At 39.6% G+C, this 24,452-nt stretch overlaps 1 protein-coding gene across 1 annotated transcript; it reads left to right on the forward strand.

Moving 5' to 3' along the window:
- On the forward strand, positions 1 to 24,361 carry LOC111585533 (adenylate cyclase type 4-like). The gene is made up of 27 exons (XM_023295072.3): positions 1 to 251; positions 2,047 to 2,259; positions 2,353 to 3,273; positions 5,589 to 5,786; positions 5,863 to 6,024; positions 8,044 to 8,193; positions 8,953 to 9,107; positions 9,544 to 9,655; positions 9,771 to 9,898; positions 11,526 to 11,684; positions 11,810 to 11,969; positions 12,416 to 12,586; positions 12,802 to 12,833; positions 12,926 to 12,979; positions 13,176 to 13,239; positions 14,964 to 15,061; positions 15,959 to 16,043; positions 16,325 to 16,462; positions 16,693 to 16,770; positions 17,171 to 17,346; positions 18,959 to 19,043; positions 19,129 to 19,287; positions 19,656 to 19,802; positions 19,911 to 20,018; positions 21,507 to 21,621; positions 21,924 to 22,048; positions 23,146 to 24,361. The coding sequence occupies exons 3-27, from the start codon at positions 2,359 to 2,361 to the stop codon at positions 23,278 to 23,280; spliced, it is 3,909 nt and encodes a 1,302-aa protein (XP_023150840.2). The 5' UTR covers positions 1 to 251; positions 2,047 to 2,259; positions 2,353 to 2,358; the 3' UTR covers positions 23,281 to 24,361.
- The last annotated feature ends 91 nt before the right edge of the window (positions 24,362 to 24,452 follow it).

A 24,452-nucleotide genomic window follows, 5' to 3' on the forward strand; every position in this document is an offset into this window, starting at 1 on the left:
ACACTCACAGGCGCTCGTGCGCAGGAGCGGACTGGAACTTTCTAACGTCCTTGTTTTAAAAAATAAAAAAGCGGCTTTAACAGGATATTTTCCACCTTTTTTATCCGCCTGTGAAGCCGAAACGAGTCCGAGAGGTTTTATCCGACATCAGTGAGAAGATGACGGAGGAAATTTGGCGATAAAAAAAGGAAATTATCATTTGTGTGTTCAAAGTGACGGACAGAAGGACGCTAACATCGAGAAACAATGAGGTAAAAAATGTAAATTGTCTGTCCAACACGTTAACTTTCTTTAAATTAATTAGCTTTTCTTTTTTCAGGGCATATAAGTTAATATCCAACCGGTGTTTTTCTGCTCTGTCACAGTTAATTTATCCTTTACAGCTTTTAAAAGTGTGAATTCAGAACCGATATGATTGATAGCTTAACTATTCGCCACTATTAGCCTCTATTTTAAACTGTAGTCCTCCAGTGGACGTTAAAGTTGTTTTATTTTGTTATGAGCTCAGTCTTTACACCTGCTGCCATCATCCGTCACGCCATAGACAGCCAGTTAGATTTTAGATAGCTTTGTTAACATTCACTTTCCTCTCAGTGCTGATAAGATGTCAAAATTCACTTTTAAAACTCCTCAAAAACTCAACTCAACGTTTCTGAACAGCAGGTTTCTTTTAAAAGCTACCAGGTGTGCTTTACCTGAATGTTGGAGAGCATTCTGCACCAGTAATACCGTTTTTATCACTGAAATCACAAAAGAAATAGATAAGGCTTTTCGGTTTTTCAGTCAAGAATGTCAAATATTAGCTTATTCCAGCCTCAAGTATATGAGGATTTGCTCGTTTTGTTTGTTTAGCTCGATAAACTGAATATATGCTGTTAGTCAGACAAGCAATCACAAAAAATACTATTAAACTCCTTGATAGTGGATTCATAGTTTACTGATTAGTCAATCATTTTTAAAACTTGTGTATCCTCTAGGTTAAAATACAACAGGAGATTTTTGTAGGCACATGAATAGAAACTTATTTTTTCTTTCCAACAAAATTTACTTGGCCCATCATGATTGTAATAAATAAACCTCAGAAGGTAAGTGCCTTGCTAATATTTTTTTCCCAAAATGTGCCATTTAAGTAGTCATTAATAAAACCTGAAGGCAATCTAACGTTCCAGGATTGAGTTTGATGTAATAAAGTTTTGGAAAACCCCTTCCTCTTTTTGGAAAGTGCCTCACGGACAAGCAGAACCGAGTAGTGAAACCAGCAGACGGGGGAAAAAGGACACCAGTGGAACAGCATTTCACACGAGTACGAACAATAAGCGTACTGTCATTACACACACAAGTGTGTTGGCCTTTTACGGACACACTACACCTGTGTGGAAGTGTAGAAAAGAAACCAGCTTGTTGTCATTTAATGTAAAAGGGGTGCAATAAGGCTGACTAGCCACAGTGGGCAGGTCACACAGGGTTAAAGGTATGAATCAGGTGAATTACTGCAATAATCCCTCCAGGGCTTTGCTATTAAATCAGACATGTATTTGCAGCAGAGGAGACAGATTAAAAAGATATTTTAATCCCAGAATCGATGTCGATAGGGAACGAGGAAGGTAGTTGTGACGTTTTGCCACAGCAGGACGGTTTGTATAAATGACAGGGAAGAAGAAGCTGAAGGGGGAAAGCGACAGAGAGGCTGATCAGAGTGTAGGTGGCGACTGGAAAAAATGTTTTTAATGTGCATAGGGTGCGTCACTGACATGTCATTCCAGTACACACCTGAAAAGTGTGTGTGTGTGTATTGTGCATGAGTGTGTGTTACTGGGGAAGAGCTTGCAGCCAGACTAACAAGTTTTTTGCATAATGGGGAAATGACTAGAAGAGGACCGTCATTAAAATGGCATTAAAACCATGCGCAGGTACGACTTGTTTGCTCTTCTTATTGGACTTTGCTTGTGTGACAGATCTCTGAGCTAAACATCTGATGCTGTATATGTATGTTTAGGTTTGTTTACGCTTTGCTGATTGTGTTGTTGCTAACCCTTTTTTTGGCAGAGAGACTGTTCTCCTTCCTACTATGGACCAGTGCCCATCAAAGGACGTTCTGCTACGATTCAGGATTCCTTGTCGCAGATCTTTTGGACCTTAACAAAGAGAACCATCATCAGTGTTGAAACAGAGGAGCTGGACTCTTTCTGGAAAAATCTTTGTAGTTTAATCTGACACACGGGCAGAGTCTGAAGTTTTCCATTAACAGCACCTGACAAGGTAACAATAAAGATAATTCTAGTGTTTATCAATCACACAGACAAGATCAAAATGACAAGGTGATAGTCCCTGAACTCCTTTGCTTTCACACAGATCACGATGCCAGACAAGTCTGAAGATTTTCAGGACAAGAAGAGGCCCGGAGGAGAAGCATCGCAGGTGTCCTTAGTGCCGGACATCGTCATCATCTCCAGCGATGGGGAGGGCCAAAACGGTGGAGGTAACATCCTGGAGCTTGATGACTTGAATCACGCACCAGACAAGTTAAAACATTCTGCACAAAGCGGCAGCATTGACATTTTACTAGGTAATGACACCACAGGTGTTACCGCTGGGGACCAATCAGGACGCGGCGTTTCCCAGCTTCCTGTAGAGGTGGGCGTGGCAAAAACAGCACAGGCCCCTGAACCTCTGAAGACCAATCCTTTGTTGAGAGGAACAGGCGAGACCCCTCAGAGCACGGATGCTCCGGTCAACTCATCCAGCGACTCGGACTACAGCAGCACAAAGTCCAGCCCTGGCTACATGTGCACCAGCTTCAGCACTGATCTCTGTGGAGAGGATTTATCTGAGCTCGACGGAAGCTCGTTTGAAAAGACAGATTCTATCTCTGCTGTCAATCTGTCTGAATCCAGCTTGAACACTTCTTACTCTGACAAAACCAGTAAAAACAGTCCAGACGATCACAGGGACGACTCCGACAGAGACCTGACGGATAAATCGAAACCAGAGACCTCTCTCAGCGACACTTCGGCTGTATTCCCCGATGTCTCACCCCATGTCAACCAAACCAGAGACAGCATCGACATCAGGTGGGACAAGGATGACGGGGACGATGACAGGCGAAGCACTCGGTCCAGGCGGAGCGTGAAGGAGGGGGTGTGCTGCTGCTACCAGGCCTTCCACAGAGCTTTCCTGCGGTGTGTGGAGGAGACTCCGGCCATGCTGCCCGGACTGGTGCTGTCTTTGCTCTTCTGTGTGGCCATCATCGTCCTCATTCCCACCACGAGAACGGTGAGACACAAAGAGAGAGTGCTGCATATGTTACATGTTCTTAACAATCTGTCACGTGTAGGTGTTGATAATCAATAATTAGTTCATTTAAATGTGGCCCTGGCTTTGTTCAGGGAATGTTTATGGAAATACGTCCAACATTTTTGGAACACTGGTTGGACTAAATTCTATAAGTGTCTTGTTTCCTAGCTCAGAACAAAAGGTGATGAGACAAAAAACCCCAAAGTATCACTCTGGAGATCCTGAAACGGGAGAATATGAAGTATTTTGTTACCATTTTTGTTTGAAAAATGTGGCAGATTATTTTCTCACAATTGACTATGGGTTCTCTACCGGTACAGAACAAATCTGTATAAATCAGCAAAATGTACACTACTGTTCAAAAGTTTGGGGTCACTCAATCCATGTCTTCCATGAAAACTCACTCTTTTATTAATGTGCTAACATAACTGCACAAGGGTTTTCTAATCATCAGTTAGCCTTTCAACACCATTAGCTAACACAATGTAGCATTAGAACACAGGAGTGATGGTTGCTGGAAATGTTCCTCTGTACCCCTATGGAGATATTCCATTAAAAATCAGCTGTTTCCAGCTACAATAGTCATTTACCACATGAACAATGTCTAGACTGGATTTATCATTCATTTAATGTTATCTTCATTGAAAAAAAACTGCTTTTCTTTCAACAATAAAGACATTTCTAAATGACCCCAAACTTTTGAACAGTAGTGTATGTAATGTGTTCAATATGGTAGGAGACAGGTGTGTTCGAAAGTCAGATGAGACAGCGAGAATGAAAAATATGTCATTAATCCGTCCCTGTTGTATCAGAGTAGAGGTGATCATTAAGAGCATGTTGCTGAAAGAAATGCAGCACAATGTGGCCAAGAAAACGGAGAATTAAACCTGTTCTTCCAAAACACGGCGGCATTCTTGAGCTGCAATTAGACGGACTACGTGACTTCTCATTCCCACAAAACATATTAACACAGTACATGCAGTATCTGCTGTATGTACTACAAAGTTGTGAAACATATTGAATCATAATTAAAAACAAATTGATGACTTCCTTATACATTATTTCTGAATGCTGTACTTAATCTTGAAGTTATTTGTGGTCGTTGAAAGCGATGTAAGGCCTCTAATGGAAAATCTGAAGTCATGTGAGTCTCAGGCCACTTGTGTGTTGTGTAACATAATTTAAAAGTACAATAGAGTTGAAACATCAAATTTGGGTTTGAGCCTCTGGACTGACATCCAGTGATGCAGCCTTTGTTTAGGGTTTCTAAGCTGGTCTGGAAGAAAATGTGTTTACTCCAAGTCCTGAATCCAACTAAAGATGGTTTCACAAATTTCATGTTGTCTGTCACTGTAGACTGATTATGAAGCCATATATTTGGTCGTGACAAATTTACCTGTAGAGTAAGCTGATGTTAATTCATGTTGTGTGCAAATTGTGCTGCAAATCAACATGTTGGAACTGTAAAGGAGCAAATCCATCTCTTAGCAGTGAAAGTTTAGAGGGAAAACAAGACTTAAGTGATGTACTTTGCATTTTTGCCATGTTTTGTTTTCATGAGAGTGTAAAAATTTACCTCAGTTGGCTAAAAATTTATATAAATCAACAAAGAAAAATCAAAGAGACTCGCTCTACTAATTATCAAACATGAAATGTCAGATCAACTCAAACCCTGAGACAATATTTCAGTTTTAATTGCATTTAACTCATAAAAAATAAGAAAAAAAAGTCATAAGTGAATTGATAAATCTGACAATATTCTGCATTTTATCTATTCTTTCATGTTAATTTCACATCTCAAACAATAATTGTAATTATTTAGTGTTTCCTGCGAGATTTTGCTCAACAAATACTAGAGGCTTTGCTTCCCAATGCAAACTAGTTTGTTGAATTCCCTCCTCATGAATTTGTGACTAGGCTGCAGCACATTCAACCAAAATGAGTGTTTTCATTTTGAAAAATAACCATGAACCTTGCTCTCATTGCAAGAATTAAAATAGCTTTACTCCTCATGGCTGCAGCGGATTAAAAATACTGCACCACCTGTTTGAAGCTCAGCCGGCTTTCATGTCTGATGAATAAAGGCATTTTAATTCTGTTCCTTATTGTTGAGCAGACAGGTGTTTTGTGTATTTAGTGAACAGGAAGCATGTGAATATGCAGAACTCCTTTTCCTTGTTTGTGTCTGCTAATGAAATTAAATTTCAGCGGCTTTGTCGCACTGACAGCATGTATCCAGTACAGCTGTCATGTTTGCGTTAATTTTGCGATCTTGTTCACTCTTCTCTGCACAGGACATTGAATTCCATGTGGGTGCGCTGTCGGTGGTTTGCGTGGTTCTTTGTCTGAGCGCTGTCCTGCTCGTCTGCCTGCCCTGGCTGGCCACGGTGAGGCGCTGTGGAGGAGCTCTGGCCCTCTTCGTCTGGGGGACGCTGTACATCACTGCCATAGTCTTCATCTTCACAGAACGGCCTGTGACAACATGGGAACAGGTGGGAAGAAAGGAAGGAGTTTTAATTGGGTAAAAGAGTGCTACTGTTTGTTTCATCTCTAACTCCACCTCCTCAGGTGGCATTTTTCCTCTTCCTCTCGCTAAGTGTCTACACGGTGCTGCCTCTCTCTCTGGCCTGGGCCCTCATGGTCGGCATAGGGACCAGCGTTTCACACATCATCATCATCAGCGTCTACGTCCCGGTTACCAGCCCAGAGACACCAGATCTGGCTGTACAGGTGAGGCCCCGCTATATTTGAATATACACCACCGTTCAGAAGAGTGGGGTCACCTAGGAATGTCCTGATTTTTGAAAGAAGAGCTTTTTTTTTTTCAATGAAGATAACATTAAATTAATCAGTAGACCAAACTGAGTACATGAGTGTTATGTACTAGCCTGAAACTACAGAAATATTTGGACACGAGTTTCAGCATTTCAGATCCACCGCAATGGATTTGGAATGAAACAACCAAGATGTGCTTTAAAAGTTCAGACTTTCAGCTGTAATTTGAGGGTTTTTACACCCAAATCCGAATGACAACACATTTTAGATGCTGGTCATTGACTGTAAAGGATTTGGTTCCAAATCCTCATTCCTCCACCGCTCACTTGGTTTGATTGTTAGCTGTTATTCTGAGAATAACATAATGTAGCTTTTAATAAGAATCAGCTGAATTTTGTCTCTCATTGTAAAGTAATCAGAAAAAACAGCAACTAAGTACTAAAAAATAAGAATAATAATTCTTATCATGATTTAGTTTATTAGACTTAACAGTTTGTGAAACTATTAGCCGTTATTTTGATAATCGATATATGGTCGAATGAAGTCGTCATTTATAGCTGGAACCAAATTGTCCATTTGTTTTGTACTTTCAGGTCCATAAAAATTTGGGTATTGACTCAATATTCAGCATTTCAGCTCTGTGCTGATATTAAAATATATATTAAATATATTAACATATTTAAAATGACATTTTGATTTGTGATTACACTACCGTTCAAAAGTTTAGGGTCACTTAGAAATGTCCTGATTTTTGAAAAAAAAAACATTTTATTTCAATGAAGATAACATTAAATGAATGATAAATCCAGTGTAGACATAGTTAATGTGGTAAATGACTATTCTAGCTGGAAACAGCTGATTTTTAATGGAATATCTCCATAGAGGTACAGAGGAACATTTCCAGCAACCATCACTCCTGTGTTCTAATGCTACATTGTGTTAGCTAATGGTGTTGAAAGGCTAATTGATGATTAGAAAACCCTTGTGCAATTATGTTAGCACATGGATAAAAGCGTGAGTTTTCATGGTTACCCCAAACTTTTAAACAGTAGTGTACACTTACAGGAACTTTATGACACAATACCAGCCTGGATTGAACATTTTGCAAGGTGTTTTTCCTATATAAAGGCCTAATACTTTTTATTATTGTCATTTTTGACTATTTTTTTAGTCATTCTGGACAAGTTTCAAGTAATTTTGGACAATTTTAAGTCACTTTGAGCATTTTGTTGTCATTTCGGATATTGTTTTTTGGATTCTCCTGATGTTGGAGCCATCACTCCTGTGTTTTAATGCTACATTGTGTTAGCGAATCATATTGAAAGGCTAACTGATGATTAGAAAACCCTTGTGCAATTATGTTAGCACATGGATAAAAGTGTAAGTTTTCATAGGAAATATGAAATTGTGTGGGTGACCCCAAACTTTTGAACTGTAGTGTACATAAAACAATCTGTAACTATACAAACAGAATGGAGTGGTAATCTTGTTGTTTTAACATGTGATACATTTTTTAAAACAAAGATAGTGTTCCCTTTAAGTATCATCACAGTTAAGCTTGATGCTGCTGAATTTGTAATTGTTGCATGTTATAAAGCTTCACATGTAAATGTTGGCAAATATTTGCAAATGATCTCCCCGTCTACAGAGTCGTGCACCTTTTGCATGTTTCAACTAACAACATCCAGATTCAAATGTTGCATGAGACTTTGAACAGCCTGAACAACAGTCTTTTTTTATCCTGCGTAACCAGTCTGGGTAAAAACATGTAAATGGTCTCTTGTAACCGTTTTACGGTCCTGCAGTGTGGTTTTCAGGTAGCAGGAAAGTATGTCAGTAATCTACACAAATTCAAAAGCTACTTTTTTTTATTCTCTGTCACGTAACAAACTAGTGGGTCAGCTGCTGTTTACTGTACTCCTAATAAAAGAGGATAATAAAGAATCACCTCCTCTCCTCTGACTGTGTTCTCAGCTGGTGGCCAACGCTGTGCTGTTTGTGTGCGTGAACTGCGTGGGGATTTTTCACCTGTGGATGACCGAGCATGATCTCAGGATATCCAATCAGAAGAGAGAAGAGTTCAGCGCCATACGCTCGCAGAAGGAGATAAAGAAGTATCAGCAGGTTAAAACTCCAGCTCTTTTAAAACAGCCTTGCTTCAAATTAACAACACAGATAAGAGTCTAGTTGAGCATAAAACACATCTTTTTATTTAAGTGACTCATTTGAAAAGACACAAACCAAAAAAGTTCAAGTCCCTTTTTAGTGATTTAACTCAAAAAACCTAGTTAGTAAAATAAATAAGAGCTTCACGCAAATGTATGTTGTAATCCAATTATCCAAATATGACCTTACCCTATTAAACAGTCTATCAAAAGTATTATAAAAACCCAATACCTCAGCACATACTTTGATCAGATGGTTGTTTTTCCATATTGGAGAAACCTGCCTCTCCTCTCCAGGTGTCTTCTGGGAGGCTTGTTCATTTACTCTGAATTTAAAATCGTTACATGTAATTGCTCTCATTAAAGGGCTCTTTACATGGACAGCCTCGGGTTGGTTACTGTATGCTTTTCTTGCTATTAAGCCAATAGATTAATCATTCACTTGTCCGGAGCACGGCAGCAATAGAATCGGCAAACCCAAATGGACACTATTCAGAGCGAGTAAGCAAACAGATGAAACGTGATCCGCTGAGTCAACACGGCCTCACTTCAAGGAGGCTTTTGACGGCCGCCTGTTTCTTTTACAGCCATTGTGAACAGATTGTCAGCTCTTAAAGAGGCTAAAATCCAATGACCCAGTGCGCCAGGTCTCAAAACTTACTGCTGGCCGTCTCCACGCACACGCTTACCCCTATTCTCTGTGTTTCCCCGGCAACAGGAGCAGCTCCTCCTGTCGGTGTTGCCACGGTACATCGCCATGGAGCTGAAAACGGAGGTGATAAAGAGGCTGTCCAAGCCCACGGGTGATGAGGAGAATGGATCAAAGTTCCACAACTTCCACAGCCTTTATATACGGCAGCACAAAGACGTCAGGTGAGTCTCACACTGTTGTTAATGCCGCCTGTCAGTTCTAAAAAGATGCTGCTTCTCCTACTGTGTGCTTTTTTTTGTGTGTGTTGTTTGGATTATTGTGCAAGTTATGACCCAAATCCCTAGTTAAATCTGGTTGGTTTGAATCATGGTAGTTATTAGAGATGCTTGAAGAGGTTTACAAGGGGTTAATTATACAAATCAACAAGCAGAGACACCACAGACAACAGGTACATGATGAAAACAGAGCATTACAAACAGCAACAACATGGCTTGTAAAAGGTGAATGAATGACAGTAATCAAGAAACATCTGGCATGCCTTGTAAGTATATATGATGTAGATCCTTAAACTACAAGAAAAATCTACAAATTTAGTTTTTTTTGTCCTAAGTGTTATTATGTGAATACATGTTAAAGTATCTGTGTGGGTTTGTGCAGCATCCTGTACGCAGACATCGTGGGCTTCACAAAGCTGGCCAGTACATGCTCTCCAGAAGAACTGGTTGCGGTGCTCAATAAGCTTTTTGGCAAATTCGACGACCTCGCCAAGGTGACGGCACATTTAGCCCAAAATAATTTTATTTCTTCAGCAAGAAGAGCTTTTTATTTGGTCTGAGCGCTGTGACTCACTCGATCCCTGTCTTTCTGCTGCTTTCTATTTGTAGAAGAATGGGTGTCTTCGCATTAAGATCCTGGGCGACTGCTACTATTGTGTGTCAGGGCTGCCTGACCCCATTCCCACCCACGCCAGCAACTGTGTTCAGATGGGACTGGACATGTGCACTAACATCAGGTCAGTTTATCTGAAGGTTTTTTTCTTGTTTTGTTCCATTTCCCTGGCTTTTCTCTTGGCGTTCTCCACCCCTTTTTCTTGTCTACACGTCTATAATGCTTGTAGTAATTAGGAATGTTTAGGAAATCGATTTAAAATGGGCAAGATTGCAAGATTGCAATGTATAGAATAATCTTATGAGGAACCTATCACCTGATTTCTGGAGTAAAGCTGGTGATTTAAAAAAAAATACATCTGAAATTATTGCACTCTGTATGGCACTCTTATTTAATCGGCAATAATATATTACAGCTAAAAGCTCACATGATTTAGAAGCGCCATAGTGGATAATTGTAATATTTTCAAATTGCATAATTTCATTTAAGTCTTGGGTTAATTTCAGGCACCATGTAGATCTAATGGGACATTTGACATTAAAATTGATGTTGAACTTTGTGTTAATTTCAGTTTTTTCAAAAAAAATTTGTCTCAATGCTAAGTCCTAACTAATGCCGATAATGACAATAGTACAGGATATACAGTATCTAGCGCAGTGTTTCCTCTACATTCATTTAGGAGCGGTGGGCCGCCATTCCTAAATCCTAGCCGCCGCTCCTTCAAATTTCTTTCTTTTTTTTTTTTTTTTTTTAATTTATTACTTATTTATCATGGCCTTGCTGGTTCCATAGGACTCTGTGGCCTTAGAAGTCCCAGCATCTTTTAGCAGACTGGAGTCTGTCTTCTACCTTTGCTCTGTTCTCTGCATACGATGCTCGAATGTCTTTATAGTGAAATATCTTCGACTTGGTCCCGCGTATCTTGGTTTTGGTGTTGTAAGTATTGGGCGAAAACCTTTGTTGTCCACAACATTGTAAGGACAAAGGTCCTTGCAAATAAACATGGCGATGGACTTGGTAATACTCAGACCTCTCAGCGATGCAAATGGCAGCTTTGCTTTGAAGTGAATCAAATGTAGACTGACTTCTAGGTGTTCTAAGGTTAGCATCTTTCTCCTCAGGATGATGATGTACGAGGTGGCTGTGCAAGTCTGTCATGTTGCAGTTGTAGATAGATAGATACTTTATTAATTCTGAGGGAAGTTCAAGTATTTCACCTTTGTGAGACAGTTCTTGCAGATAGCGTAGCCTTTATCCAGTTTCCCATCATCAGTGTTGTAAAAGCCAAAGTGGACACAGACTTTTGACTTGAAATTTGGAGGAGCTTCGCTCATTTGTTTCCTGCTGTTAACCATTTATCCGTTGTTCTCAGTTAGTCTTCTTCTTTGATCAATTTAACTTCCGTCATTCAGTGATATGCACCACTGCAGGGTAAAAGCGGGTACTGAACTGCAAACAGAGCGCCTTTTTTATTAATTAAATAAATATAAGAAGCAGTGCGATAACATGTTTTTGCACAAAGACATTAAGAGCAGCTGTAGTAGAGTAACAGATGTTCCAAAATAAAATAAAAAACACAGCTTTTAACGTGTCTTCATTTATTCATCATCATCTTTATCTCCGTCTTTTGTCTTGTTAGTGCTCTGCATGCAATTCAAACTGCAAAAAACAGTATTTAGTTCAACAGGGAGTATCTCAAATTGGCAAGACTGAACTGTCCTGCGATCCACAATGTGTTTTTCTCTTTGTAGTAAACTGCGAGAGGCGACGGGGGTAGAGATCAGCATGCGGGTTGGCGTCCACACCGGCAACGTACTCTGTGGCGTGATTGGTTTGCAGAAGTGGCAGTATGATGTGTGGTCACATGACGTGACTTTAGCCAACCACATGGAGTCAGGAGGTCTTCCTGGGTGAGAAAGTCTTACAAAACAGCTCTAAAAAAAGAAGAATCTTTGGTGTGTTATCAATGCTTTCTTCGTAAGGAACTTCCTTTCTGTGTTTACATATTTGTTATCAATGCTATTATTATATATAGGCGAGTCCACATCACAGAGGAGACGCTGCAGCATTTGAATGGAGCATACCAAGTGGAGGACGGGGACGGGGGGAGTCGAGACCCTCTTCTGAAAGGGAGGAAAACTTACCTGGTGATTGACCCCCACAAGCCAGACAGTATTTCCAGGAGGCCAAAACTGGTAGGTGTCCTCATGTCAGTGAGTAATATGTGCATTTGAATTGCATTTATTGTAGACTAATATATTATTTATACAAGATTATGACTTTTTTTATGGAATTTGTGTTTCCAAAAACCAAACATATTGCATTTATAGTGGATTAAGGAATTGACAGACTAAGGAACAATACCAGGATAAAAACTGAGATGTGTTTAAGGAAGTTAATGTTCATTATGAAGTGCACAGAATGTCTCAGAATGATCCTGAACACAAGAAAAAGGAAAACTTGCTCTGAGTAACTGCACACTAATTACTATTTGAGAACTTCTGGCGCTCACAATTCCTCCAGAAGTGCTCTAAAGCAAAGCACTGATCCCTAAACTGCTGTGATTATCGTCTCTGTTACACTCCAGCTCCTGCCTAAAACTAAAAAAGCTCAGACGCAGTAATGTTTATCTTAATTCCAGTCTCACAGTCTTGCATCAGGAGAGAACAGGCAGCGAGCGTCGGTCCGGATGTCTCAGTATCTTAAGTCCTGGCATTCCATCCACCCCTTCGCAGACCTGAGCAACCCTGATGCAACGTCGTCCAAGAAACCCATCATCCCCTGCAACGCTGTCATGAGCCAGCTGTCTGCCGTATGTATTTGTGCTGCCGCTCTGCTCGTTGCTTAGTTTCTCCCACATGTTGAGCCGTATGTATGAATGGACCTGCGGTGTGTCACGCCATCCCTGGGTCTTTGTTTTGTCTCACACCAGTGTTTGATCATGAACTCTCTATTGTGTGTCTGAGAGAGGTGATGTTAGGTCAGGCATTCAGAGCGCCTCACAATGTGTCTGTGTGTTTGATGCAGGAAAGGCCTCCTCTTCAGAGCAACCCCAACTGGTGAGTGCCAAGAATTATTCAAAGAAGCTCAAACAAATAAGTAGAGCAAAGCAGGTCCCTCTAATGTTTGCTGTGTTTTTGTTTTGTCCCAGTTTGGTCGTTGATAATGGTGTTAGAGGATCACTGGACACTTTGGACACTGCAGGGTAAGTTAGTCTGAAATATTCTTATTGGGCTTCTTCTGTGTTAATACGTTTAATCATAGTCACTTGTAAACAGGATTTATTGAATTTTCATGAATCGAAGTATTTTAATTGTTTCTTAGCTGATTTAAAGTGTTATTTATACTCCTGTTTATGTTGTCTCATTGTGTGATTGTTCACTGGCACCATCTTTCCTCAGGAGGAGAGCAAAGAAGCTCAACTGTCTGACTCTGCTGTTTAATGACGTCAGCTTAGAGACACAGGTAGAATGTTTTATAACTAAATGTACAGTAAATGTGCAGCGTGTTTCTGAGAAATACACTGCTCAAAAAAGTTAAAGGAACACTTTGAAAACACATCATATTTCAATGCAGGGAAAAAACAAACTGGATATTTACATTGATATGGACTGGATAATGTGTTAGGAATGAAAAGATGCCACATTGTTTGATGGAAATGAAAATTATCAACCCACAGGAGGGCTAAATTCAAGATACCCCAAAACTCAAAGTGAAGAACTGATGGTGCAGGCTGGTCCATCTTGTTGAAATTCCTTGGCAGAAACTCAGAATGGTCCTCAGTAGTTTGTATGGCCTCCATGTGCTTGTATGCAGCCTGACGATGTCGGGACAAGCTCTTAATGAGACGATGGATGGTGTCCTGAGGTATCTCCTCCCAGATCTGGACCAGGGCATCACTGAGCTCCTGGACAGTCTGAGGAGTAACCTGGAGGTGTTGGATGGACCAAAACATAATGTTCCAAAGGTGTTCTATTGGATTCAGGTCAGGTGAGCGTGGGGACCGGTTAATGGTATCAATTCCTTCATCCTCCAGGGACTGCATGAATTCTCTTACCACATAAGGGCGGGCATTGTCGTGCACCAGCAGGAATCCAGGACCACTGCACCAGCGTAGGGTCTGACAATGGGTCCAAGGATTTCATCCTGATACCTAATGGCAGTCAGAGTGCTGCTGTCCAGCCTGTAGAGGTCTGTGGGTTCCTCCATGGATCTGTCTCCCCAGACCATCACTGACTCATCACCAAACCAGTCATGCTGAACAATGCTACAGGCAGCATAACGTTCTCCACAGCTTCTCCAGACCCTTTCATGTCTGTCACGTGTGCTCATGATGAACCTGCTCTCATCTGTGGAAAGCACAGAGCACCAGTGATGGACCTGCCAATTCCTGTGTTCTATGGCAAATGCCAACCGAGCTCCACGGTTCTGGTCAGCGAGCACAGGGCCCCCTAGAGGACGTCTGGTCCTCAGACCTTCTTCATTACATCTCTTTCTGATTGTTTGGTCAGAGACATTCACACCAGTGTTCTGCTGGAGGTCATTTTCTAGAGCTACTGCAGAGCTCATCCTGTTCCTCCTTGCACAAAGGAGCAGATACCTGCCCTGCTGATGGGTTGAGGACCTTCTACGGTCCTGTACAGCTCTCCTAGACTAACTGCCTGTCTCCTGGAATCTCCTCCATGCTCTTGAGACTGTGCTGGGAGACACAGCAAACCTTCTGGCAATGGCATGCATTGATGTGCCATCCTGGAGGAGATGGACTGCCTGTCTAACCTCTGTAGGGTCCAGGTATCGCCTCATGCTACCAGCAGTGACACTGACTCTAGCCAAATGCAAAACTAGTGAAAAACAGTCAGAAAACATTAGGAAGGAAAAAATGTCAGTGGCCTTCATCTGTAAACTCATTCCTGTTTTGGGGGTTGTCTCATTGTTACCCCTCTAGTGCACCTGTTGTTAATTTCATGAACACCAAAGCAGCTGAAACTGACTAAAAACCACCTCTGTTACTTACTTGACCAGATCAGTATCCCACATGTTTGACTGACTTGATGCAATACTTAGATTAAAGAAGTGTTCCTTTAATTTTTTTGAGCAGTGTATATTGATGGACCTTTGAGTAAAGGCAGTGCTTTTACGTTTTGCATAACCTTCACTGACGCCAGCTTTCTGAACTGTTTGTTTTCCAGTTCCGCTTTTCAGAAGTGAAGGGTTTGCACCACTCAATGAGCTGCATCGCTTTGGTCTTGGTAACTCTTTTTGTCGTGCAGATGCTTGTCTCTGAAAGGTGAGTAGTAGCTGCACTTCGGTGTCATGTTTGTTTATACTCACCATATTCTGAGTTATGCTACAGTTTAAAAGTTTGGAGTCATCCAGACAATTCCATGTTTTCCATGAAAACTCATACTTATATTCATGTACTAACATAACTGCACAAGGGTTTTCTAATCATCAATTAGCCTTTCAACACCATTAGCTAACAATGTAGCATTAGAACACAGGAGTGATGGTTGCTGGAAATGTTCCTCTGTACCTCTATGGAGATATTCCATTAAAAATCAGCTGTTTCCAGATAGAACAGTCATTGTCTAGACATTCTTATTTTTTAGTACTTAGTTGCTGTTTTTTCTGATTACTATACAATGAGAGACAAAATTCACCTGATTCTTATTAAAAGCTACATTATTTCATTATCAGAATAACAGCAAATAATCAAACCAAGTGAGCGGTGGAGGAATGACAACACATTTTAGATGCTGGTCATTGACTGCAAAGGATTTGGAACCAAATCCTTTATAGTCAGTGACCAGCATCTAAAATGTGTTGTCATTCGGATTTGGGTGTAAAAACCTTCAAATTAAAGTATGATTATAATATTTAGTTAATCATTTATTTAGTCATTTACCACGTTAACAATGTTTAGACTGTATTTCTGATTCATTTAATGTTATCTTCATTGGAAAAAACTGCTTTTCTTTCAAAAATAAGGACATTTCTAAGTGACACCAAACTTTTAAACAGTAGTGTATAAAACTTCTCCTCCTTTAACACTGACATTTGCAGTTCCCTTGAGCCCAAAGTAGTACAGCAAGCCTTTTTCACAAATCTAATTCAAGCTCAAAAACACACATGTACATTAACTGAGGAATTTAAAGTGTACATTTAAGATTTTCTCTCCTTGCAGGAACTTTGTGATGGCAGTTTCCTATGGTGTGACCTTCCCAGTGTTTGTGCTGCTTCTGTCCATCGCTTTCACTGGATACTTGGAGGTAAAACTGATGGATTTTCATGTCCAGATACTAGATGAAGTGAAAACAGACATTTGTTCACCAATAGCATAAAGTCAGGGTTGATGATATGACTCCAGACACAACTCACAGGTGGTTGTGAACATGTGGATGCACTATTATTGATCTGTTTTGCAGTCACCAATCAACAATAATTTTAAAATAAAGAGATAAATTAATACAGCTGTAAATATAAAAGATATATAAGTGGAAATGTAACAGGATCAGAGTGACATATTCGTTTTTGTTGTGCTTTTGTTCAGAAATGGCGCTCCAAGATGCCGCTGAGCGTCCAGTGGATATCTGGGCTGTCACGAGACGTGTCCACCAGGGCAGCGCTACGAGTGTTTGTGGTCACTTTCTGCGTGCTCATCGTCCTGCTCATGGCCATCCTTAACTTTGTGAGCACCTTTTTCAGTTATTTTGCCAGCTAGGTGGTGTTTTTCATGTTTTTTGTTTATTTTAAAATTAAATATGGATTTCTATTGCACAGTTTTCAGTCGTGAACTTATTTAACAGAAATGTGTTTTTGTCTTTTCTATCAGTGCCTCCATTTATTGATGAAATGATCCTCTGAATTCTTCACTTCTCTCTGTTGTTCTCTCCTCCATGGTGTTTGTGTTCCTTCCAGGTCTTCCTTCCAGGAAACAACTGCACCTCGATCGCCAACAGGACAGAGTTGGAAGCTCTGAAACTCTACACTGTGCCTGTGAGTGCCTCCTTGTTTTCACGCATGTTTCTTTTTTAGCACATAGTTTAGAATTCTGTGGCGAACGCATGATACAGCATTGTACTTTTGCTTCAGTGAAAATATCATTTCTACTTGGTGTAGCTCTTTTTTTTGGCTTTTAATATGCTTCGCTTTTAATAAACTGGATTTAACACAGCAAAAGTTGAAGTTTACATACATTCTTAGCCACTACAGAGAATCTACTTGACTTCCACTTCCACATTTTATAATTTTCTGTGTTTAATTTCCTCACATTTTAAGCAGCATTGTCAATTTTCTCTCCCTTCAGCAAGACAGCTTATAACTTCCAAAGGATTTTTTTAATTGAAACACCTCACTAACCTGTTGTACTCTCATGTTTGTCCGTTAACACATCCAGTACTACCTGTACTGCTGCCTGCTGGCCATGCTGGGAGTGATCGTGTTTACCAGGACGTGTTTGTCCGTAAAGGCGCTGCTGCTCACCCTGGCTGTGGTCGTCTACCTCGCCCTCTTCCTCCATGTTTACGCTCCAAAGTCCCGCTGCCTGATTGAACTGCTTTACAACAACACCAGGTGAGTAGCGCTGCGTACGTGTGGACGTTTAAACATCAGGAGCTTCATGCGCCTGAACCTGGTTTTGAAAAGTAACAGGAAACAGCAGCAGAGTGGCTCTGATTTTGGGTGATATTGATGTGACGTTGTTGCTCAAATGATGTTTTAGTTTAATAGCAACACACAAAAACTGGAGATGAAGGAAATAAACGTGCCCTAATTAACACTGAACAGCATTCTACATATGAAATGAGTCAATCAACAGTCAAGAGAGTAAAAGTAAGAATAGAATTTTTCTGTGGAAAACTGCAGAAATCTGGTTCTTGCACTGTCTTGGCATTTTAAGGCATCGACTAGGGCTGTTTGAAATTGTGATAAACATTTCTAACTTTCTAACTATGATAGATTAAGCTATCCATTTTCTCTATAAAATGCCAGAAAACAGGAAAATAAAAATGCTTGTCACAGTTTCAGATGGACCAGGGTGATGTCTAAACATGTGCTGTTTTGCAGAACCCAAAGATACTCAGTTTACTGTCAGATATGACAAAGAAAAAAATCCAAACATTTGAGCAGCTAGAAACTGCACTGGTTAATTTTCAATGATTATTTTTTGTTTTAAAATGACAAAGAAAACAAAAGAAAGCAGCAAAAATTAGGCAAATATGATGCAGCCATACAACACGACAAACAACACAAATGAGACACCAAATACGACCGAGATATAAAAATGACAAAAACAAGACATAAAATGACACAAAACAGCCAAACCAGTCACAAAACCATATAAAGGAGAAATAAAATGACTAAAAAAGCAACACAAAGCAACAAAAATGAGGCAACTGTGATAAAAGCAAGAGTCAAGACAACATAAACAAGACACCAGATGCTACAAATGAGATATGAAATGGCTAAAAGCACGCACAAATTAACAAAAAATAGTCGCAAAATGACTACAATGAGACATAAAATGTCTTTTGTCACTTTTGCCTTTAGTCAAAACAGTTTCTCTACAGGCTCTACAGGTTTCCATGTAGATCTTCCATTAAAGTCGACTGAAGCACTTGTTTTGTGTTACTTATGGCCACAATATAAATAATGGTTGATTTCATTTAACACTTTTCAAAACAAGAGCAACATTTATTACAAAATACAGATACGTACGAAATATAACACTATTGACATAAAGATGTGTTCATATGTAAAATTTAAGCTTGTTAGTTGTACACAGTCACACAGACTCTCAGTAGTCCTGCAAAATGACACTTTTCCACTCGTCCACATTCATCCACTGCTCCTTTCAGTCATTACAGTCTGTCCTGCTCAGCCGAGGTGTTAAATTTCCTGCTCTTTGTTTGCCACTCACTGCCCAGAGTGTGAATCCTTGTGTGGAGTTTCAGATCACCATCATTTATTCACTAGTATTCTATAGACAGAGACCTTCGCTGGGCTCCACTCACTGTGAGATAAAAACAATCTTGTGTCTCGTTTTTCTCATTTTGTGTCTCATCATAGACAGAGACCTCCACTGAGCTCCACTGACTGAGATAAAGACACTGCTGTTTGAAGAAATATGGGATGGAAGTTAGTTAGCAGTTCAGTAGTGTGATGTTGTTCTTGTGTGTTTTTACAGCCCCGGTGTGCTGAAGGACCCTCAGATCATGTCTGGGGTTTGGCTGGTCATCTTTTACATCGTCTGCCTCATTCTGGCCAGACAGGTGTGTGAGGCTAACTTTAAAAATAATTATTCAAATTGGCTTTGACATTTCTTTTTAACTCTCGTTCTATTCCGTCCTCTCCCAGGATGAGCTGGGTTGCCGGGTAGATTTCCTACTGGAACGCTGTTTCAAGTCGGAGAGAGAAGAGATGGAAACCATGGAGAACGTCAACAAGCTGCTCCTTCAGAACGTCCTGCCGCTTCACGTCGCCTGCGTCTTCTTGGGCAAAACTATTCGCAACCAAGTAAATAAACAATAAATATTACTTACTTACCCACAGCCTGTTTTTAAGATGAAACTGATCCATTTATACGTCATTTTCACGTCTTTGTTAGCCTGATATTCTGGTATGGCAGCTTTCGTGAATCGTTTGCTCGACTTAAATCATTGCAGATTTTTGTGATGTTTACATTCCTGTTTTTGTCTGATATATATTACTCCTTCAATCATTAAACTTGTATAAAACACTTATTTAAAAGTGTAGATTTACCATTTTACCAAGACTTTCTGGGACATTCTTGTACAAAAACTAGCCTGGGTGGCTTCTGGCTGCAAATCAGACAAAATAATCTCTGAATTAACGTCTTTATTCTTTAAAAAATCTCTTTCCAGGACCTGTACAGTCAGTCATATGACTGCGTGTGCGTGATGTTCGCATCGGTGCCTCAGTTCAAAGAATTTTACAGCGAGAGCAGCGCCAACAGGGACGGCCTGGAGTGTTTGCGCTTCCTCAACGAAATCATCGCAGACTTTGATGAGGTATGAGGAAGAAGATGCCGTTAATTGTGGTTGTTGGCGGCGCTCTGCAGCTCGGGACATTCAGTCTGTGATTTCCTCTTCTTAATCTTTCTGTCTGTTTTTACACAGCTTCTCTCTAAACCCAAATTCTGCTCCGTGGTGAAGATTAAGACGATCGGCAGCACGTACATGGCTGCTGCAGGGCTGACAAACTCACCGCCAGGAGACGACAGAAAGGTTTGAAGACAGGAAGTTTATTTAGAAATAAGTTTTTCATTAATAGTTCTAACTTTAAAAGAAGTTAGAACTATTAATGAGCTGGAAGACAGTAAATTCTAGCATCTCTGTCTTGCAATGCAGTGTTTTTATTCATTACTCTGCTAAAGAGTAATGTGATGATCGGCGTCTGTCTGTTTGTCTGTCTGTTAGCAAAATTACTCAAAAACAGATTTGGATGAAATTTTCAGGGAAGATCAGAAATGACACAAGGACCACCTGATGAGATTTTGGCAGTGATGCGGCTTATAGTCTGGATCCATGGATTTGTTAAAGATTTCTGTTTTGTTTTTGTAATTCTGTGTCTTGTTTTTTTAATTTTGTGTTTCATTTTTGTCATGTTGTCTCTCATTTTTGTCATCTTGTGTCTTGTTTTTGTTGTTTCGTGTTTTGTTATTGTCATTTTATGTTTTCTTATTGTCATTTTGTGTCTTGTTGCTATTTTGTGTCTCGTTTTTGCCGTTTTGTGTCTCGTTTTTGTTGTTTTGTGCTTCGTTATTGTCATTTTGTGTCTCGTTTTTGTTATCTTGTGTCTCATTTTTGTCATCTTGTGTCTTGTTTTTGTTGTATTGTTTCTTATTGTCTTTTTGTGTCTCGTTTTTGTTATCTTGTGTCTCATTTTTGTCATCTTGTGTCTTATTTTTGTTGTATTGTGTTTCGTTATTGTCTTTTTGTGTCTCGTTTTTGTTATCTTGTGTCTCATTTTTGTCATTTTGTCTCGTTTTGTCGTCTTATGTCTCATTTTGTCATTTTGTGTCTCATTTTTGTTGTTTTATGTTTCGTTTTTTCATCTTGTGCCCCTTTTTTGCTGTTTTGTCTAATTTTTGTCATTTTATGTCTCCTTTTTGTCGTTTTGTGTTTTGTTTTTGTCATTGTGTCTCGTTTTTGTTGCTATAGACTGGATCCACGGATTTGTTAAAGATTTCTATATCATTGTGAAATAGCGACACGACGTCACTGTAACCATGACAACAAGTGAACACTACATCAGCTGCCTGCTGATGATCACACGATTGTGATCCTACTAAAAATCCATCGCCGAAGACTTATTTATCTGTCAGAAATGATACAAGGAATAATTGATTAAATTGTCGGTGTGTTTCTGATTCCCATCAATTCCTGCCACCCGCTACATATTTAAGTCACATGATTCTGGATCTGTACGTAACGTACACATGCATAACACACGCCTGTGCTCAGCACAAGGTCATTGTGTTTGTGGGTACATCTATATTAAATGACCACTTCCTAAGTTGCTGTGATTTCTGATCATCACTAACTAATAAATAAAGAAATGCTGCATTTCTCACAATGCCATTTGGAGGAATGAGCAGCCTTGGAGGAGTACTGCTCTCTCTAAGGGCTTTTCTAGGTAGTAAAGCATCAGGATGTTTTCCATGTCAAACGTGGACGCTGCATGAATGTCATGAACTCTGGCTCCCCCTACAGAAAGTTGACCTGTCCTACAGCTACGTGCGCTCCATGGTGGAGTTTGCCATCGCTCTGATGGGAAAGCTGGAGCTCATCAACACACACTCGTTTAACAGCTTCAAACTCAGGATCGGTGAGTCTGTTCTACATGAAGACGATGGTTTAAAAACAAAGTGACTGCAGAGCATAGAGAAATGTTTACTGGGACTAAATCAGGACGTTCCATTTCTCGTCTAATCAAAGGTTACCTATGCATCATGTCATTTTATTGATATATGTTTATGTTTTTTTAAATGATTAAACAATATTTTATAATGGGATAAATGACTAAGATTCTACAAACAAAGAGATGAAATCTCCCAGGAGACAACGTTACGAAACACCCATTTATGATTAATAAACATTTAATAATTCCTCTGTTTTGTTTACCTGCAGGAATAAACCACGGCCCGGTCATTGCAGGAGTGATTGGAGCCCATAAACCTCAGTATGACATCTGGGGGAACTCTGTTAATGTGGCCAGCAGGATGGACAGCACAGGAGTGTTGGACAAGATACAGGTCAGAAAACCAGAAGATACACACTGTTCAAAAGTTTGGGGTCACTTAGAAATGTCCTTATTTTTTTCAATGAAGATAACATTAAATTAATCATAAATCCAGTCTAGACATTATTCATGTGGTAAATGACTATTCTAGCTGGAAACAGCTGATTTTTAATGGAATATCTCCATAGAGGTACAGAGGAACATTTCCAGCAACCATCACTCCTGTGTTCTAATGCTACATTGTGTTAGCTAATGCTGTTGAAAGGTTCATTGATGATTAGAAAACCCCTGTGCAGTTACGTTAGCACATGAATAAAAGTGTGAGTTTTCATGGAAAACATGGAATTGTCTGAGTGACCCCAAACTTTTGACCGGTAATGTATTTAAAACTTATACTGCATTATGTATCAGTAAGAAATAGGAACAAAAAATCCCTCAAAATGTTTGTTTTATTTGTTGTAACTGGTTAAATTTTTAACTTATATTCAATAAATCATACATAAGCTGGACATTAAAGTAAAATAATTTAATAGCAAAGACAGAGAAAAACAAGTGAAAAGAAGATGGTTTACAAATACAGAAAATTATAAAAGATGAGCACTACAGCTTTAGTTCAGCCTGGTTCAGGTGCATTTGTCCTTTTTCCCTATTTTTCCAATCTTTTCAGATTCAGAGAACTTTATTTGTCCCCAGGGGGCAATTAGAAAGGCACATAGAACAGGCAGTGCAACAAGAAATTGAGTAGAAAACAAGAAATTAAAGATAACTAACATAAATAAAACAAATAGGGATAAATACACATACACATGTAGAACAAGTAATATAGTAAGAATAAAAAATAGACTGAAAAGAAAAGAAAAAACACAACTTAGTAACATACTAGTGCAAATAGTAGTAAAAATCTGTATGTTTTAGTGTCATCTATCAATTATAGGTACAAATGACCAAAAATATTTTTTTTTTAAATTAAATATCACTAAAACTATAAATTAAAGATCCAAAATGCTGCTTCTCAGTTGAAGACAGTCTCTCTACATAACCGCTCAGTAGCTAACAGCAGCAGGTAGATGTAAGAACCAGTAATCATTTTCAGTGTTTGTGTGCTCCCAGGTGACCGAGGAGACGGCCCAGATGGTCCAGACCGTCGGATACAACGTCACTCTGAGGGGAAAAGTCAACGTGAAGGGCAAAGGGGAGCTCACCACCTACTTTGTTAACACGGACCAGTCGTCTCCTCAGTTCTGACCCGCTCTGGGTCTGGACAGCTTGTTTTAGTAAAGCGGGTTTTTGCAGCTAACTGACGCTGCGTGACTCATTCTGGTTTCCACACAGAGGGAAGAACTGAAAACAGAATCCCACTGTGTGTTCAACTGTGGAGACCAGTTAATCATTTATGTCTACGGAGTGGAGAACCGCCTTTGTGGATGAGACACTAAAAAACAATCCAGACTGGTTGAAAGAAGACCTGAGAATATCACCACCACATTGGTGTACTGTATCTCTACATTTATACTGTATTATTCTGAAAACATTCTCTCAAATCTGCTTCTTTTTGTAAATGCTTAGAGTTGTTTTATTAGGAGAAAATAAGGTACCAAAGATTTCTGCCGTTTAATGAAGGATCAGAAAGAAATGTGACTTTTTTTTTTTTTTTTTTTTTTTTTTTAGCATTTACAGGATTTTTGTTTTGGGTTATTTATGCTTCTTTCACTCCAAGTTGCATTTAAGTTTCATCTCATATTCACGTTGGATTATAGCGGTACAAAACGTTCAGCATCGAAGGAGTGCAGGTGTTTCTAACGATGATTCTGTCCACATATAGTCTGTGAAACTCGCCTGTTTGTGCATCAGATGCTTTGTTTCGCCTCCTAAGGGTGACAGGATAAACCTACAGAGACACAAGATGAGTCATGGGACAGGAAATAATCTGCATCTGTGTGTAAAGTTTATTTATATTTGAGTTTTTTCCTGATACAGTTTAACTGTTCTGCTACAAATGACTAAACCCGGAAAGAGAAATCCAGTCCAATCAGCTGTGTGCACCCAAGCTGATTTACACAAACCATGCAGATACACATACACAGATAAAGTGCTATAAAATGATTTCTGACATTATTTATGCAAGTGAATACAAGTGAAACGATGCCACGAAAACTTAGATGCACACTTGACGTTGCACTTTCTAATTTATTGTACATTTTTGAAGGGAGTATTTCTCATTTTCTGTTGTGTATTTCTGTGAGGGACGATGAGAGTATATATGTGTGTTCATTATAGGGAAATATTTTTCTATTGTATTTATAAATGAATAAAAAAAATGCAGCCACTGGTGTGTTGGTGTGTTTTTCTGCTTCCTACATGCAGAAAGTCACTACCTCTGGAATTTCCCCCCCTGTACTGGGAACGCCCACAAGCGC

This window comes from Amphiprion ocellaris, chromosome 23, assembly GCF_022539595.1.
Source record: "Amphiprion ocellaris isolate individual 3 ecotype Okinawa chromosome 23, ASM2253959v1, whole genome shotgun sequence".
Lineage (NCBI taxonomy): Eukaryota > Metazoa > Chordata > Actinopteri > Pomacentridae > Amphiprion > Amphiprion ocellaris.